General features: G+C 40.7%; 1 protein-coding gene across 1 annotated transcript in view; it reads right to left on the bottom strand.

The window, feature by feature from the left end:
• Positions 1–947: 947 nt before the first annotated feature.
• ZBTB16 (zinc finger and BTB domain containing 16) overlaps positions 948–19,815 on the bottom strand; it is a 121,575-nt gene continuing 102,707 nt past the window's right edge. The window contains exons 5-7 of the mRNA XM_040426796.1: positions 9,864–10,034; positions 3,330–3,497; positions 948–2,544 (exon numbers count right to left, since the gene is read on the bottom strand). Coding sequence (XP_040282730.1) covers positions 2,315–2,544; positions 3,330–3,497; positions 9,864–10,034 — 569 coding nt within the window. The 3' untranslated portion in view covers positions 948–2,314. The remainder of the gene's footprint in view (positions 2,545–3,329; positions 3,498–9,863; positions 10,035–19,815) is intronic.

Below are 19,815 nucleotides of genomic sequence, written 5' to 3'. Positions count from 1 at the left end.
AAAAAGACTAACAAATATTACAAAAATATCACAACTCTGTGTATATTTGCCCGTCCCCTAACAATATTCCATGTTTTTGTGAAGTTTTGAGGAGGAGGAGAAAATTCAGAGCATACCGCTTAGGGAGGAGATGGGAAAAAAAAAAAAAAGCTAGTCTTTGTGGAACAACTTTTTATAATCCCTTTTCCCCGTGTCTGGTGAGGAAAGCCATAAAACACTTTACATTTCTGCCTTGAAGATTTTGGCCGGCTAACATCTTTTTTTTTTTAAACACGAATCAGCACTGATACATACCGTGAAAAATATAAATTTATATCTGCCAACAGAGATAATACTTTCATCACCTTCACATTATGATTCTAAAAACAAAAAACAAAAACAAAAACAAAAAAACATCTAAACTTCTATTCACAAATTCAAGTTTAAACCACGGATCCTTCAGTCCCCCTCTCCCTACTTCTGAGAGCTACAATAAAACATCTCTAACACGGGGAGCCATTTTAACCCTCCAAAAACTGCTTTTAAGATAAAATGGCAGAAGACAACAGCAGTATCCTAGCCCCATTATACAACCAAGGAGTCAAAAAGAGTTGGCCCCTTTGTTGTAAAGGTCGTTATATTTCTCCTCTGTTATTCCCCATTTTTCCAAGTAAGGCTACCTACAAAATAATCCCCTACACCTCTTATATTTATATAAATGCAGCTTAAATCTTAAAACAAAAACAAAATAGCCACGAAAATATGAGATGAATATAACAATTTCATTAAGCGTAAAATAAGATTAACATGGAACGGCATAGAAAAAAAATGAACATAACATAATTAACCCATTCACTGTCAGAGGGCCCTATAAAGCATTTGTTTTAAAATGTGTTGTAGGTATCTCTTTCAGCGACGGGTTAAGAGGTAGCTTTCATGAATAAAAAAATAAAAAATAAAAGCCCAAGTGTAATGCAAAAGGGCCAAGTCAACCCTAGATTTAATACCATATTTGGTACAAAACAAAAACAGTTCAAAGAAAAATGACACACCGCCATCCTGCCCTCTCTCAATTTGGCACGTTTCTCATACAATGCGTCAAAAAGAAACAAAAATGCCTCAAATTAGGCATCACTAAACATGAGGTCATCAAAAATAAAAAATAAAAATTCAAGTACAAATGTGCTAAACAGAACAACAAAATGAAACAATCAGAATATATACATAGAAGCAGCCCCCTATTATGTAATTGGCCTCTGAAAACATGATGGCAGAATCACAAGAGGATGTTGGGAATTCAATTTGTTTTTGATATGGAGAAATGGGAAATGTACAAATTAACCAAACACATCCATTTACAATAGTGGCTCTAATGTTGAAAGGTTTGGTCAGGTTGCCATCAACTTGGAAGCAAGAGATCTTTCTGATACTATGCGTTTTTTAAATGAATATCACAATAACACCCAACTTTTTAAATTTTATTATTATTATTATTATTATTCAACCCTTGTCAGTTGCCTCCAACTCAATGAAATAGCCTACGTATTTATGAAGAATAAGTACTTTCCAAAGTGCTCAGCTTCAAAACTCTTCCTAGCCATTACCACCACCACATTTCCATCACTTTTAAGAAAATGGTGGATGGATTTGAGGAAGAATAAGAACCAACTCTACGTCCAAACTGAACTAAGTGGATTGAGGGCAAACCTAAATCGGAGGCTTTAGCTCCCCCTTCAGTGCTACAAAGACAGGTGAATACCAAGTGGTATTACAATTTATGCTCCATACTAGAGCACAATACTCATTTTATACAATCCAGTTTACCTGGTTTGGTCACTATAATCATCCCAAATAAATCTAGATCATAAGGCCAAATCTAAAACTTGTTTTGAGATGATGAAATGTTGTTAATTGAAAAAACTCAAATTATTTTTGTTATAATTATGAATTAAATTGTTTCAGTTTTGAAAATTTCTGGAAATCCAAAAATTTGCTATGGTTCGGTACAGAAACCATACTGGGTTAAAGAACTGTTCCGCCACGTGAAAACCATTTCAGGCTTAATCTTTTACCCAATTCTGGAAAGTAAACTTAAAGATTATTCTCACGAATGATCGGGAACACGGGTATACAATGCGGCAAAACCCACAGAACATAGGGGAGAGGAAACAAACGGTTGGCAAGTCTTTTCAAAAGGACTATGCTTTCCACAAAAAAAGCCAAAAGGATGGATGTGTTTGATTTTTTTGCTCTTTTGTTTTTCTAGAGGTTTGTATTGCTCGAACTTCCCAATATCACTTTCAAAAACACCTCCCGGACAATTTGAGTTTTCCCATTAAACATAGCACAAGTACAAGTAGGTCTTTTCGATTCTCCAGTCAGCAGGGATGTCCTCGGGTTTGTGGCTCTTCATGTGCTTCTGCATGGCAGATAGGCTGGGACAGTATTCCAGACAGATGGTACACTGGTAAGGAGAGGCTCCGTTGTGGGTTCGGAGATGTTTGATCATGGCAGAATAATCTCGTGAGCGCTGGTGGCATAATTTGCACTCAAATGGTTTTTCACCTATTAAAATCAAATATAGCACATGATTAGGTGAAAGTTCAATACATTTTAACACAAGAAATGTTCCTCAGGGGCAACTATAGCGTGTATGTGACTATAAGTTAGACCCCAAGAGGAGAAACCCCCCTCCTCCAATGATGGGCGATCATCCTGAGACAACAAGTGGAGATTTAGTGTGCCATGCTGGAGTCATATAAATGAATATTAATGTGACCTATCTGTCAGGGAGTTTCATTTTAAAGAGGTTCCCATGAATAATGTAAATAATAAAAATCAGATATCGTATAGTACATGACAACCTCTTTCTAACAAAGCTAGAACCAGCCCTGTTCCTCACATGGATCTACAGCACTCCCCATTCATTGCTCTGCTATATTTATTTTAAACTGGCAGCTCAGGGGTGTGTCTTTTCAGCTGCAGCTCTCTCCCTATCACAAGTCAGGGGGCGTGGTCTTTCTGCACCAGTTCTCTCCCTATCACAGCTCAGGAAGCAGTTGAAGGATGGAACGGACCATGTGCGAGGAGGACACAGAAATAAGAAAAAGAACAAACAGCAGGTGGCACTATACAGATACCGTTTTTTGAATAACCTAGTAATTAAATGGAATGACAAAAGTATTTAGATCCAGGTGTTGGGTATGAAAACTGCTGAATATGTTCGTGGAACAACTCTTAATTGAGCATTATACTGATTATAGTAGTTTCCTACCAAAATAGCCACTTCTCTTGTGTACAGAAGAGTGCAATAGGATTTCTATCTTTGATGATGACCTTCCAAAAGTTACCTGTATGAACTCTGTAATGTGTCTCCAGTTGGTGCTTTAGACTGAATTTTTTCCCACAGCCGTTACACTCATACGGTTTCTCTCCCGTGTGGATCCGCTTGTGGCCCTTCAGTGTGCTTTCATCCCGGAAACAGCTTCCACAAAATTCACACTCATATGGATGATCACCTAAAATAGAAGAAAGTTATATTTAAAATTAGTAAAAAAATAATAATAATAAAAAAAAAAAAGAGCTTAACTACTGATCCATCCTTAGGAAAGGTCATAAATATCAGATCGTTCCAACCCATAGCACCCGAATATCAGCTGTTTGACGTGGGCTGCGGTGCTTTGTGACCTCTTTATAGTATACCAATCACAGCGCTGTACATTGTATATGGTTGTGCTTGGTATTGAGGCTGAATCCCACTCCCTTGAATAGGAGAGGGCTGCAGAAAGACCACGTGACCCATGGATTTGATGTCACATACCAAGAAAGAGCTGCGACCCCTCCCGGCAGGTATGCTGGTAGTTAGCCCCTAACCTATCAGATATTAATAACATGTTCTGAGGATAGGCCATCAACATTAAAATTCTGGAAAACCCCTTTAAGTTTTCCCTTACAGCTGCTATCACAAGACAGTCCTCTGGTGTCTTTTCTAAGGGCTCAAGCTACTTGGATATAAAAGTGGGCAAAACAGCTGGAACCAGAAGTGCGCCTGTAAGGCTATTTTCACATCTGTGATTTCCCTTTCCGCTATAGAGACCAGTCGTAGGTTCTCAATAGCAGGGGAAAACGCTTCAGTTTTGTCCCCATTCATTGTCAATGGGGACAAAACTGAACTGAAGGGAATGGAGTCACCAGAATACATTCCGTTTCACTGCGTTCCCATAACGCACATAAGTGCTACAAGTAGCGTTTTTTAGTGTGTCCTGGGATGCGGAGCAAGATTCATCCGTCATGACTCACAATGCAAGGCCTCTTTCACACTACCGTTTATTTTTTTCGTTTTGCGGTCCGTTTTTTGCGTTCCGTATACGGAACCATTCATTTCAATGGTTCCGCAAAAAAAACGAAATGTGTTCCGTATGCATTCCGTTTCCGTATTTCAGTTTTTCCGTTCCGTTGAAAGATAGAACATGTCCTATATTTGGCCGCAAATCACGTTCCGTGGCTCCATTAAAGTCAATGGGTCCGCAAAAAAAACGGAACACATACGGAAATGCATCCGTATGTCTTCCGTTTCCGTTCTTTTCTGAACCATCTATTGAAAATGTTATGCCCAGCCCAATTTTCTCTATGTAATTACTGTATATGCCATACGGAAAAACGGAATGGAAAAACGGAACGGAAACACAACGGAAACAAAAAAAACGGAAAAACGGATCCGTGAAAAACAGAACGCAAAACACTGAAATGGACATACTGTAGTGTGAAAGAAGCCTAAGTCAATGGTGACAGATCTGTTTTCTCCGATACAAAAGAAAATGGATCCGTCCCCCACTGACTTACAATGGTTTTAGAGACCGATCCGTCATGGCTATTTTAGAGATAATACAACCGGATCTGTTCATAACGGTTGTATTATGATGACGGAAGCGTTTTTGCTGATCCATGACGGATCCAGCAAAAACGCAGATGTGAAAGTAGCTTAAGTCAAAGCTCTACTACTAGATTTTAGACGCCGGTCTTGATACACAGACGGTGGATTAGCCCAAGTTATGTAGAGGAGCCAGCTTCATGCCGTCTTACATTTAGACCATTTTCTATGCCTAAAAATAAATGGTAAATGAGACGGGCCTGCTGGCCTGTCCCCTTCCCAACCCACTTTTTTAGGCCTGGTGTGAAAAGTTGCAGATTGCGGCACAAAGGATTTTTGCGCTGCAATCTTCGCCAAAAATACGCCTAATATAGGTGTATATAATGAATGACTAGGTTTCCAAAGTCACTAGGAAAAGTATACAAGTGCACAAAATACATAAAGGGCTTAAAAAAAACTGTTCTGGATTTGTCTGAACTAGTTCAATAGTCCCCTTAGGGGGAAGAAAAAAAGAAAAATGGTTGGACCTACCATAGGTCTATGGGGTTAGAAGGATTAGGCTAGCTTCATGTTGGCGGCACAGCTCTCCGGCAGGCAGTTCTGGCAGAGAATGCCAGGAATAGGCCAGACAAAAGCCAGTGGTTTTTATCCGGCCAAATCTCAGCATATTTGCCTGGGATTCGGTGGGCAGGTGGCACTATCCGGCAATGCCGAATCTGCAGCACTCTGGCAGGCTGTTCACTCCTGGAACAGCCTGTTGGAGAGCTGTGCCGCAGATGTGAAACAATGGACGCCTTGCTGTCAGGTTGGAAAGACACATAGAATTAACACATACGCTGTCAGATTTTTAATAGAAGGAATAAAAGGATGCACATACAAGTAGATCAACTCCATACTGGTATCAAAGGCATAACTGGGTAGAAAAGACTGGTTGGCACAATGCCCCTGCACATTAGTAAAATACAAATAATAATCTGCTGCATACGTGTGCAGACATAGCACAATGATCCATGAACACACCCTGTTTGTGTGGCACACATCCTCTCCAGCATTCAGCCAAGACTAGAGACAGAAAATATAATAAAGAGGGTGACAGGCCCGTGGCTCTTTATTTATGTCAGAAGGCAGAGCAAGGACAATAAAACCAGATTGATCACCGCAGCCCCAGCTCATGAATATTTAAAATATTACTGATTCCACTTGTCACTGTAATTGCAATTTTCTGCGGGCTGCGGATCGGAGGCCCTTGCGTTTACGGCGGGGGAACAAGGGCGCCTGTATTTTTTCCTCGGCCGGCCTGCCAAGCGTGTAATGTTCTCGTTGCTTCATACATTTTCTCCGACTCCCGGAGACTTTAAGTCATCCGCAATGACCTACGTTTTTTCATTATCCTGGTGTCAGACCGCGGCTGTGCCTCTGCATAAATTGTCCTCCTGGTTACATGTGCTCTATCTACTTGTATTCTTTTATTACCCTCCTTATTTCCAGCTCCCCAACTATAAACATTTGATTAAAAAAAAAAAAAAAAAAAAAAACACAAATAAAATTTTACAGGTACTTCTAATCATCTGTATCCAGGAGTAGATCAGAAAGTGTTACACTGCTGCAAATATGGACGGCAGCCCCTAATCTGTCTAATATGTGTAATTCTTCATAGGCTTCCGTATATAATTAAGATCAAGTAATGCATAATCGGCCTCTCATGACTGTGTTAAACAAGTGTTTGTACTGGAGAAGAGAGGAGAAGAGTTGAAGAGCATAGGGACCTGGAAAGTCTGATAGAAGCATTTATCATGAATCTCTGGAAAATTTATCATCTCTCGATCTACATTTGTTTAATTCATACATACACCATCCACACAGAGATCTTGGGTCAATGGCTGGTTCTTCAGTAGCAGTTTGAGTACTACTAAAATTGCAGACAGGATGTTTTAATGGCAGAAGAGCTCTTTGGAATTAGGGGTGTGGAAATTGTTGAGTTATTAGCTTCTCAGAAACAGATGACCATCCATCATTTTGTCAACGTGTTCAGCAATAAGGACGACAAAACAATTACAGTACCTAGAAGGTGCCAACTAATAAGGATCCTCTAACCCGCAGCAATCAGCTGTCAAAGCCCAGGGAAGGTGCATCTGGCCAAACAAAAGTAGCATTTGGACAGAACGTTTTTCCATTTTGGATATTTTTAGGCAAAATTCCTCTTTAGGCTGGAAATCACACATTCATTTTTTTATGGCAGTAGCAGGCTTTCCTTAAAAAATGTCCTTTTTGCACCCACTGCTGGTTTTGGCTCCAAAATACTGCCTTATGAACACCCTTAAGAACTCCTCCGAGTAAGTACAGCGGTTCCTAGTTGGATTTTTCAAGTTGAATGAAAGTGCTGATGACTCTCCATATTCATGTCCTTACCACATTTAAAAAAGGCAATTCTATGGTCTCCAAATTCACGTTGCAGAAACTTTTCAAATTACTCACTGACTACCTGTGCACCACAGCTCTGATGGAATAGAATAGGTCAATAAAAAAAAAAAAATGGGAGGAAACCTAAAACCAATAAACGCCCCAAAGTGCACTGTTGTTCCCAATGATATGAAAGGTAGCGGCATCAGAGAATCCTTTCTGCCAGCCATCACAGTATTCGTGTGATGGGATAATATAAAGAAGAAAGTTTAAAGAAGTTCTGTAGAACATCAAATGACATCCCTGGTGCAGATGATGGGGCAAATACAAATGTGTTCTGTGTGGTTCAAATTTATCACTGCCAAAGATTTACATTTTAATTTATTTTGTACAAATGGGACTGCCCCTGTGGCGAGAAGAGAGGCCGTAACCACAACTCCTTCTCACCCCTATTGCACAGCTATTATGATAGTGCATCAAGAGTCCTTCTAAATCAATGCCAGGAGGCTGACAGTGGCTTTGCTATCAAACACAGCTGCTGATGTTAAGCACACAGACTGGGCACGCATGCTGAAGACACCTCTTGCATTATTAATGAAAGCACGCGCCGCTCTGCAGCACAAGACAAGGAGGGGGGATCAATTGTCTACCTATTACACTTTCTACCCTTCTCACCAGAGAAAAATGTCAGGCGCTGGTCAGTGGTAGAGAATAAAGGGCTGCCGTGAATTATGCAAACGTCACTTAGATCATTTTAATGAGATGTTTCTGTAATAAAGACACTATTTATGTAATCAAATGGTTGGAACAGGATTTCATTGGTGAGAAGTTCTCAGGTGAAACAAAAACCAGTGGAGATGAAACTCTTGGTTCATATGTGCAAGTTCATAAGTTATTAAATCAAATGCAGGTGAAGTAAAAAGCATTCACTCATCACAATGGCAACTGTCAAGGGGTGGGATACCTTAAGCAGAAAGTGAACAGCTGGATTTTAAGGTCGACATGTAAGCATGAAATATGGGCAAGAACAAGGATCTGAGCAACTATGACAAAGGCCAAATTGTGATGGCTGGGTGACTGGATAAGAGCATCTCCAACATGGCAGAACTTGTGGGTGATCTTGGTATGAATTGGTTAGTACCCACCAAAAGTAGTCCAATGAAGGACAACTGGTGAACATAAGCCAGAGTCATGAACACCCAAGGCACTAATTTGCATGTGGGCCAAAGCTTAGACCATCTGCTCTTATTCTACAGAAGCTGTGTTAACATGGGACCAACACAGATGCCTTCAGCTGCCAAGAGCACATGCAACAGGTCAGCCAGTTTCAAAAGTTACTGTTGGCTAAGATAGAAAGGTAACAGAATGAACAATACATCACAGCTTGCTTTATGGGGCCATGTAGCTGCAAAGCAGTCAAAGTGCCAATTCTGGCCCTTGTCCACCACCAAAAAAGAGTCTACACAATGGGCACATCTGCATATAAACTGGACCAAGGATCAATGAAAAAAGGTAGTCACAGTAGCAAGGATCACGTTTTCATCATGTTGACGACTAGATACATGTGTGTTCCTTTTCTGGGGAAGAGATGGCACCAGGATGAACCAAGGGAAGAACTCAAGCTGGCAGTGGCAATGTGATGTTCTGGACTATGCCCTGCTTGGAAACTATGAGTCCCGATATTAGTGAGGATGTTACTTTGACTTGTATCGCCTACCTAAATATTGTTGGAGAACAAGTACACCTCTTCATAGCAATAGCATTCCCTAATGGCACTGGCTTCTTTCAGCAGGATAATGTGCCCCACCACACTGCACATATTATTCAGGAGTGGAATCATAACATGACAAGGTGCTGACTTGGCCTCCAAATTCACCAGATCAAGCATCTTTGGGAAGTTCGCTTGATCTAGGCCCCATCTCACAATCTGACAGATTTAAAGGATCTATTGCCAACATCTTGGTGCCCGATACCAAAAGGGCACCTCTAGAGGTCTTGCCTTAAAAGGTCAGATCTGTTTTGACCATTGGGGAGGGGGGAATCTACAAATCTACACAATATCAGGTGGGAGGTTTTAATGTTACTGGTGATCATTGTATAGTATCCCTGGTAATTTACAGCTGGTCACTTTCGCCTAGGCTTCTGTCCCCTCAGACTATTTGCTTGGGTTCACTAAGCGGCCGACATGCAGTCTAGGTTGAACCGCTTTAGTTTGCATCCAATGCTTATTATTGTCATATTGAGTGTCAAGCAAAAAGCCGAATCCCCATTTCTTTTTCTCCACTACAGTCATCTTGATGGCTTTACCATGTGTCAGAGTTTGTGGTATGTGGTAGCTGGCGGTTTTACAGACTAATCGCAATATAGTAAGAAAGATGTGGAGAATGTCACCACCCTAGATGGCTACTTTATCATAAGGTTACTCTGGTGGCGATTCAGCAATTCAGATAATAAAATGTCATTATGGAATCATTTTAATCAATAACTGGTGGTCCTTTTCTTCAATGACCTAACTTCTGTGCAATAGATATATATGCGTAAATTGATATTCCACAATCTGAAGCAGTAATATTACAGTACCATGGACAGCACTGTTCAGTATATGTTTCCTTACCTGTGTGAGAGCGAAGGTGGCGTTTTAGTGTGGTATGGCTAGGAAAAGTCCGGTTGCACTCACTGCAGATGTAACTTCTCACTCCTGCGTGGACCTCCATGTGCTGCTGGAGAGCAGTCTGAGTCTGAAAACGTTTCCCACAGAGGAGACAGAATACCGCCATATCAGAGCCTGGAAGAAATACAGATGACAGGATGTCACTTACAGGTTCTACACCACTTACAAAGTTCAATTCTGAAGACACAGCAGGAGCAGCGAGCATGCTGCAGCCAGCTTTGTGTCTTCCTATAGAAGCCTGGTGTCCAACCTATGCACTGCTAAGAAGGTCATCGACATATTCATTTAAGAACAGTGGTAGACACTTGCAGTATGTACTACGATGGTGTTCATACAGTACTAGGTGATGACTCAAGAATTTGACATAAGTCTGGATATATTATCTTGCTCTATAGACATGAATTGATACGCCAGACCACAAAATAATTTATTAGGGTCAACACCAAAGAGTAATTTGATGCTCCTATCCCATACTGCAACAATGCATCCACCTACCACATGCCATTTATAATTTTGGACCAGGGGCCCCCTCGGGCACCAGGACTAGAGCTAAATTTACTTAATAAATAAGCAGCCCAAAAACTTCACACACACACATATACATTTATATATTATTTATAATATATTAGAAATACTTAGGCCCTGTTCACATCATGATAATGACCTATGTTTGATGTACTGTAAATGCTGGATAAACCACCCGATCTACATGTCCAGTGGAGGCCTGTGACATTTCCAACTGTAAAAAGGTATACGGTGGGATATATTGCCCATATGGTCCCATTGTAAAAACGTATTCCTCGTGGTATATGTTTTTTTTTCACTGTAATCATATGGAATAGCACAGTGTAATGTGCTATCCCGGTATACCGGCTCGGTGGAGGACAAAAATACACAATTTTGGCCTCCATTGGTTTAATGAAGCTCTATGGATATGGTTGGCATGTGTGCCAGCAGCACATATATAGATTAAAAAAAGAGAGTATAGGCCTTTCTTTTTGTGCCATATTTTAGATCTTCAATTCTTCTTCATGTATTTATTTTACTCCCTTATATAGCACTGACTTATTCCGCAGGGTTTTACAGACATTTTCACCATTTGCTATCCCCAGTGGGGCTCACAATCCAAGTTTCCCATGAGTATCTCTTTGGAGTGTGGGAGGAAACCTATGCAAATTCAGAAGGAACATACAAGCTCCATGCAGATGTTGTCCTTGGGCTGATTTGAACCTAGGACATCAGCACTGCAAGGCACCAGTGCTAGCCACTGAGCTGACCATTATTTATTTGAAATTCTGATTATAAAGAAAAACATTACATAGTTGCCAACTGTCCCAAATTTGATGGGACTGTCCTGGCCGAAAATGGAAAGGGGCCAATGTTAACCCCGCCCCAAAAGTGGGCATTTCTGGGTGGAGTTGGCCTGTTCCCAGGCATGGGTTTTAGATGCCCAGAATTTACCAACTTCAAAGTTGGTTAGTATTCCATTACATGAAAATAAAGAGAACAAAAAAAATATAAATAAAATAATGTTACAAGAACGGAATAATGTATGAACCCAATCTAAAAAGATAACTTGTCACCACAAAATGCAGTGCAAAATGCCAGCAGCTGGTTATAGAGCGGGATGAGCTGAGCAGACTGATATATAGTTTTCTTGGAAAAGATTCAGCAAAACGTGTCAATTATGTATTTAAATCTGTGCTCTTTCAGAGATCAATTTTACTAATTCCAATCTCTGTGTACACATAGATAGTTGTCAGTCACTGATTAGATGTCCCCTGTGTACAATGGAACTCAGAAAGAGCAGAGATGTAAATGCATCAGTTAAAAGTTTGGCAGAATCTTCTGGGAAAGTATTGGGTATGTTGTATCCACAGATCTCCAAAATATAAGCAGGAGCGTATTAAAAGCACCAATTCAAACCAGAAACCCGTGCTTTATTGGCAGTCAATGAAGAATAGTGTTAGGGTAGATTTTCTTGCAGTAGACCTTACTCCTAACCACTAAAAAGTTGTTTGGTCCACACCAGGTTCCTCATAAGGACAGCTAAAACCTTCCAAGGGGATTTTACCTCAAAGAGAAACTTAAAGGGAATGTGTCACCAGAAAATGACCTTTTCAGTATCTAAATTTAAACAAAAACCATAAAACCCTGCAGTTCACGCACAGGCCACTTCTTGGTCTGTACAGATCACTTTAGTGCAGTTACCTGCGTATCTATACACAGATATTACAGCCAGAATTAGAATGGCAGATAACACCTCTGTATAGATAACACAGGATCCACCCATTCACAGTAGATGATAGTCATAGCTTATCTGTTCTTTCCTTGTACAATGACCTCTGCCAAGGCACAGATCATGCCTAGAAAACACTCCCATAGAAGTCAATGAGGTCCCCTCCTGACCATTGGGTCTATGGCCCATGGGGCTGCCAAAAAGCAAAATTTCTTAACGCTCTGTAAATGCTGATAAGAACAGCTCAGGCAAGATGGCCGCCCCCATAATCACGTTCAGGAAAGAAAATAAATAAACCTACAATCAGAAAATAAAAAGATTAGAAAAAAGGAGACGCGTCACCATCTGCCTTTATCTGGCAGATCATTTTTGGTGACACATTTTCTTTACATGACTGAGAAACGATCTGTATATATCAGGCTGTGTCACTGTGAAGGGCTACATTTTTGAGGTAGAGCATAATGGACATGTAATTATTGCTCATATAAAAGGAAACCTCTAAAGGGTATTGAGGGAAAACCCTGTTTTATATATAAATATGCAGAAAGTCATTAGTATACAAATACAAAAAACACAATTTTTTTTTTGAAAAAGCACAAACATAAAATCCATTAAGACAAAAAATACCCGCCTTCAAAAACCACTTTTTTGTGCTTACACTGTTCTCCATCTAGAAAAACATAATTGCCCTGTTATGCTAAAGGTATACTATTATTTGATGCAATTAATTGCTGCTCGCAAACGATTTAAGAGATAAAAATATCATTATCGCAAGGGGTGTATGTTGACAATTAATGTTCATCCTGTACTATTCATGGTGAAATTACCTAGAATTGTCTCTTTGTAGAATTTGCTATTCAGCGGGTGTTTTTCCACCCTCTCTAGATTTTTTTTTTCTTCCCTAAAAAAAAAAGCTACGAAAATTTGTATTCAATAAATTAAAATAAACACACACAGGCACAAGGCTTATTCAGGGAGCTGACGTCTTAATGGCTTTTTCTCTCTTAGAAGAAGATTACAAATTAAGCAGCTTTTAAAGACATTTTATACAGGATGGAAAGAGAGGCCTCGAATCGGCGTGCTATTCATTTCCACGGTAACCAAAATAGTGTCTGAGCAAGAGGCCTATACTGTACTGGGAACAATGGGCCACACAGCCGCAAGAACGGAATACCGAGGGGAGAGTAATGTATACCATTCATTTAGCAGGAAATAAGCCTTTTTTTACCTTTTTAATTAGAATCTAAAAAGCTCCAAAGACAAAGTCAATGGAGAATACGAAGAAACGAACGCATTTTGTTCTTAGGGGCTCTAAGTATACACATTTATATCTGGTTAAAAAGAAATGGCAGCTGCTAGGAACAAAATGGACCGACCGCCTCTTGGAAGCTGTGGCCTCCCCCAAGATTTAGCGTCTTTGATACTTTGCTTTGTTTTGACTCCAGTAAAGATTTTACACTTGGCACAGTGTTTTTTTTAGTTTCACTTTCATAATTTATGAATTTGTTGCCCATAGCAACCAATCACAGTACAGCTTTCATTTCATTTCCGGCTTTTGAAGGATAAAAAGTAACACTATGATGGGTTGCTATGGGCAATAATGGTCGTGTTTCCTTTATTTTTTTAACCCTGACCCTGTATGTCCAAGGTTGAGGGCTATATCTGGCCACCCAACTTCAAAAGATGCCCACACCACTTGGGTTGCCATGGTCAGGTTCCCTGATGCAGTCTTTTTGAAGCCAAAACGAGTGCAAGTATTAAGGACAGATGCTACCTTAGCTGTTTTTTTAATCCACTCCATTGTTTTGGCTCCAAAAACAAGCTTGGGTTAGACCTTTAGGTTTTCCGATTACACCGCACAATGATTTTGCTACTGAGAGAAAAACATGTGATTTATACTAAAATGAGCGCGCCGATTCCAAATATGAACTCGGAATTTGCCGGACACGTCTAGATTTGAAGTTATATATGCAAAGCCTATTCGGTTATAATATTAATGCATTATATTGGAGAAATTCTAATGGACATGTCCAGACCTATTCGGACGCACTCAGGCTGATGTCAGCAGTAAGTACATAGGGCAAGCTGGACAGATTTTGATAAAGTGATCTGTTATAGTGCTATCAGTTTTGAAACTTAAGATAGATAAACGCAAATGTGTTAACGATCCAGACAATTTCTGCTACATATGTGGCAAATACACTACTTATGATCAGCGCAAGAATCTGACAAAGCGAGTGCGTCCTGCTTACAAGTATTACTTTGACTGTAAAATTGGATATCAAGATAAAAGCTGGGCATCTCATGTTTGTTGCACTGTGTGTTACTCTGGGCTAACGCAGTGGTTGAATGGTAAAAGGAAAAGGAATGGCTTTTGCAGTGCCTATGGTTTGGCTAAAGCAGAAAAATCACCAGACTGTTACTTTTGCATGACTAAAATCGCCGGATATTCAAAGAGAAACAAGTCACAAATTGTCTATCCTGACTGAGTCTGCTCTTAAACTAATACCACACAATGTAGAGAATCCAGTGCCTGCCCCTCCCACAACAGGAACGGCAATTGAAACAGACGGTTCTGATCCTTATGAAGAAGATGTTGATTGTCACAATGTATTTCCTGATCCAGAACAACTGGAGGCTCAGCCGCACTTGCTGAGCCAATCAGATTTAGGCTACTTTCACACTTGCGGCAGAGTGATTCGGCAAGCAGTTCCGTCACCGGAACTGCCTGCCGGATACGGCAAAACTTATACCAACTGATGGCATTTGTAAGACTGATCAGGATCCTGATCAGTCTTAAAAATGCCTGATCAGTCAGAAAAATGCATTGAAATGCCGGATCAGTCTTTCCTGTGTCATCCGGCAAAACATTTATTTTTTTCACCTTTTTTTGGTCTGCGCATGAGCAGACCGGAAGGACGGAACCGGCCTTCTGGTATTTTGAATACCGGATCCAGCACTAATACATTCCTATGGCAAAAGATTCAGGCAAGTCTTCAGTTTTTTTGGGCCGGAGATAAAACCGTAGCATGCTGTGGTTTTATCTTTTGCCTGATCAGTCAAAAAGACTGAACTGAAGACATCCTGATGCATCTCCCCATTCAGAATGCATGGGGATATAACTGATCAGTTCTTTTCTGGCATTGAGCCCTTTTGACGGAACTCAGTGCCGGAAAAGAAAAACGCTAGTTTGAAAGAACCCTTAGATGATCTGGTAAAGAAGAGTCAGAACTTCTAGCTTCCAGACTTCAGGAATGGAATTTGCTACAACGAGGCACCACAACTTCACACTTTCTTCATCGACACACCAAGTTAGCTGCATACTATGCAATGGAAAGCGATTTCTGTTTCTGTACGGATGTAAATGGTCTTATGATGGAGTTAGATGGTACACATGTTCCCGATGAATGGAGGCTATTCATAGACTCTAGCAAAACAAGTTTGAAATCTGTCTTGTTGCACAATGGTAACGAAAAACCATCTGTTCCATTGGCTCATGCAGTTGGAATGAAAGAGACCCATTCTTCTATAGAGTTAATTTAGAAAATGATCAAATACTCAGAACATAAATGGAAAATTTGTGCTGACCTGAAAGTGGTAGCACTGCTGCTTGGCTTACAGTTAGGGTACACAAAGCATGTGTTTCTTGTGCCTATGGAACAGTCGTAATGACAACAATCATTACAAAATGAGACTGTGGCCTCTCAGAGTCGAGCACACAGTTGGTCAGTACAATGTACAACACAAATCACTGGTCGATCCACTTCAAGTTTATCTTCCACCACTTCACATTAAACATTAAAATTTTGTAATTGCACTTGATCGTGATGGAAATGGTTTCCAGTATTTGAAGGAGAAGTTTAGCACACTGAAAACCGATGCTAAAATAAAGGCCGTAATTTGTATTGACCCCGAAATCAACAAACTAATGTATGAGGTCACATTCAGAACAAAACTCAACCCTCTGGAACTTGCAGCTGGGGATGCATTTGTGCTAGTAGTGCAGAACTTCTTTGGGAACAGATGAGCTGCAAACTATGCTGAATTAGTAGACAACATGCTTACAGCATATGAACAACTTGGCTGCCGAATGTCATTGAAAATGCATTTCTTACATTCCCATCTTGACTTTTTTTCCACCAAATTTGGGACACATAAGTGACGAACATGGAGAGCGGTTCCATAAACATATTTCTACAATGGAGAACAGGTATCAAGGCCGCTGGAATCCCAACATGATGGGGGACTACTGCTGGTTTTTGCAATGGGAAAATATGACCGTTCGCAAACACAAAAGCAGATGCCTGAAGCACTTTTAACAGTACTGGGCCTTGCTCAAGTAAGCCCTTTAAACTGAAAAACGAGACTATTTGTAATTTTGTTATTCCATTACATTTTCATACACTGTTTACTACACAAACTTTGATGTAGATCAGGTAATGGTTAGAGTAAAACTCATTCGGTTCAAAATTATTCAATGCTTTCCAAGTGCTTAATTAATTTAGGCATACTTCTGCATAGCAAAATTTTGTGACGTGTTACAACAATTCTGACTTTGGATTTGTAATCCGCACACTCAGTGACAGTCTAGGTGTAAGGATTATGTTATAGTAAGGTAGCAACCTCTTGCGCAGTGTCCATACCTACCAACTTTGCAGTGGTTATATTCGTGATGTCCCGCCTCAGGAAAGCCCCCAAACCACGTGGGACTACCCATTTATAGGTGGCGTTTACTTAAGCCCTTTTTTGATCCAAAACTGCCAGAGTTATATTTTCAGACAGTCCCTGCAAATTTAGGACTGTTGGCAATTATGGTATCCATCCATCTTGATTGACACATCCATCTTGATTGACACATTGAACCTTTATCGTACAGCTCCATATCAATACCAACCTATGGGATCCATGACAGAATAACAAACATATACGGGCTGTAAGGAGGATGAAGTAATGAAGTATACAGCTCTACAAGAGATATCTCGGCAGATAATCTAAATATTTCATACTTTGAGGCAGAAACGCAATCCGCTCTGTGGCATAATTCAGCTTTAGTAGGTATCTCAAGGGTTATGGAGGAAAAGTCCTTCAGTTTATTCATGGCTACAATTTCTTTTGTCGCACCAAAGCGATATAGTTGAGACGGTCCAGCCAGCTAGCAGTCTGTGGCGTGAAGTCAGAGTGGGTAATTAGTAAACATGGCGCTTCTCTGCTAGCTCATTGGCATGCGAGTCGGACGGAAGGAGCCTCGTTTAAAATGCAGCCTGACGGAGCTTTGCGGGCTGCAAACCATTTGTTAGCTCCTATTGAAGAGGCTTCGGGGCCAGTGGCAATTAAACTGGAATTAGTGTTTGGAATGAGATACAGCAGATTCATACTGAGGAAGGGAGAGGGGACGGGTGGAAGTGTTAAGGGGGGGGGGGGCAGCGTGACTTCTGCAGAGTACCTTTTCTTTTACTATTCCTTTCACCCCATATCCTCCCCTCCCTTTCTGGCTGTGTTTACGGGGCAAGAAAAAAAAAAAAAAAATATATATATATATATATATATGCAGCTGATGTGCTCAAGGCATTTGTTGAAGAGCAATTACTGCAAGTCCTTCCAGCGTCTTATACAAAGAAAACCTTAACTGTAGATCTTCCATAAAGAACGGAGTGGCCATCTAAATGAACGGCAGGGTTTCATGTCTAGGTTTCCATCTAAAACTGTTGAGATTTTGGATGTCCTGTCAAGTTACATGGCATATTTGTCAAACCCTGGAATGCTATAGCTTTAAAAGCCGGGACAGAAGACATTTAAATGGTGGCACTTCGGTTAGGACTACATGACTATGCGGGGCAAGTGCAATGAATGTCATCAGAATTTAGTCATCCTTAGGGCCAGCATTTTACAGAGAGCATAGCACTAATCTATGGGTAACGTACATGAAATGTACGAAGAGCTCATCGGCTGTGGTTCATAGGGAGAAGTAGAGAGATCAGAAACCAAGATCTAGAATATAAGATGCTAAGTGAGGCAGGGTCTTGTTTCTGAAGGCAGCATTACCCTTACTTTTATTATAGTGATGTGAGGACCTGTTCTGGTCCGTCACAGTTTGAATGTTTGGTCACACTCTTCTTATAGAGCACTTCTACCACGTTGTGCAAATTTTAATAGTTCTTTTAGGGAGTTAGTCTATGCATCACTTAGAGAATCTAAGTAAGATCTGTTTTCAAACTCATAGAAGTCAATGAACATCTACAGTATACAGGTTCCTATGGATGCGAATCTCTAAATGCTGTTAACAGCACCTCAGGCAAGATGTCTGCCCTCTTGCATACAAAAAACTATTTCCCGTGCCAAAAGCCTCTCCTGTGACACAAACTCATGGCATTATAATGCTGTGCGTTTGTGCCTGACCACAGCTGTACTGAATTCTACTGATGGTATTATGCAAGTACAATTTGGGTTTGCTAAGGCAGAGCAGGAACACAAAGCATTCTAAATTATTATAATGCGATGATTTCATGTTACAGAAAGGAAATTCTGCTGTCACAAGGAGCACGCTTCCCGCACTGCACTTAATACGCTCATGTGAAATTGGCCTTAGAGAATCCATATAGGATCCTAATTATTTCATGCAAATATTAAGGAATTATATCATTAGGTGGATTTCAACAGGACACCAGACCATGGCCAGCTTTGTTGAGAAAAGGTTCCTTGATGTACTCTTCTCTGCACAAGGACAGCTTGACTGGACTGAAAAGTTAAGCACTAAGGATCAGTCCTGCACATGCAGATATGTTTAGTCAAATATGAGCCTGAATGATTGTTATGGGGGGAAAAACAAACGAAATACATTTGCATGCAAAGGCTAATTACTCTCATTAGAATCTAACACATTAAAAGGGTTGTGCAGCTTTGTGGACTTAACAGTAAAACTGCAGTGCGTTGTACCTGGTGAAAAAACCATCCTCGTCTGTTCCCTGCTGCTTCGTTCCAGTAAGGCTTCTTTCACACTCGCGTTTGGTGCGGATCCGTCATGGATCTGCACAAACGCTTCCGTTCAGATAATACAACCGCATGCAAACAGCGTTTTGGTGTCCGCCTCCAGAACCGGAACGGAGGCAAGCTGATGCATTCTGAACGGATCCTGTTCCATTCAGAATGCATTAGGGCAAAACTGATCCGTTTTGGACCGCTTGTGAGAGCTCCGAAACACAACGGAAACCAAAACGCCAGTGTGAAAGTAGCCTTACCCGACTCCCCTCAGTGTTATTTCAGTCCTTGTCCTATAAACATTCAGATGGAGAGGCCTCAGCAGTGAAGTGTCCCCAAGTGGTACATGACCAAGCATGCTGCTTGGAGACCAGACACTGTTGAAGCCACTCATTGGCTGCAGTGGGGTATGTGAGCCCGTGCACCCAGAGGTTTACAGTATGGGGACCAGAAGACTGCAGAAAGGAGCCAGGACCGAGTGGTAGCATGAGTTTTTCCAACAGGTACAGAACACTGTTAGGGTCTCCAAAGCTGGACAACACTTTTAAGGTTAATGAGAATTCTTCAGCCATTGGGTCACCTACCACCCAGGATGATGCTACTAAAAGAAAGTTCCAAAGCTCCTGAAGAATCCTTGTGACTTTCCCACAATTTCTGTAGCTTCTTACATTAGTCCATAGT

The sequence above is a fragment of the Bufo bufo genome, chromosome 1 (genome assembly GCF_905171765.1).
Source record: "Bufo bufo chromosome 1, aBufBuf1.1, whole genome shotgun sequence".
NCBI classification, from domain to species: Eukaryota; Metazoa; Chordata; class Amphibia; order Anura; family Bufonidae; genus Bufo; species Bufo bufo.
This window is presented reverse-complemented; position numbering and strand designations above follow the sequence as displayed.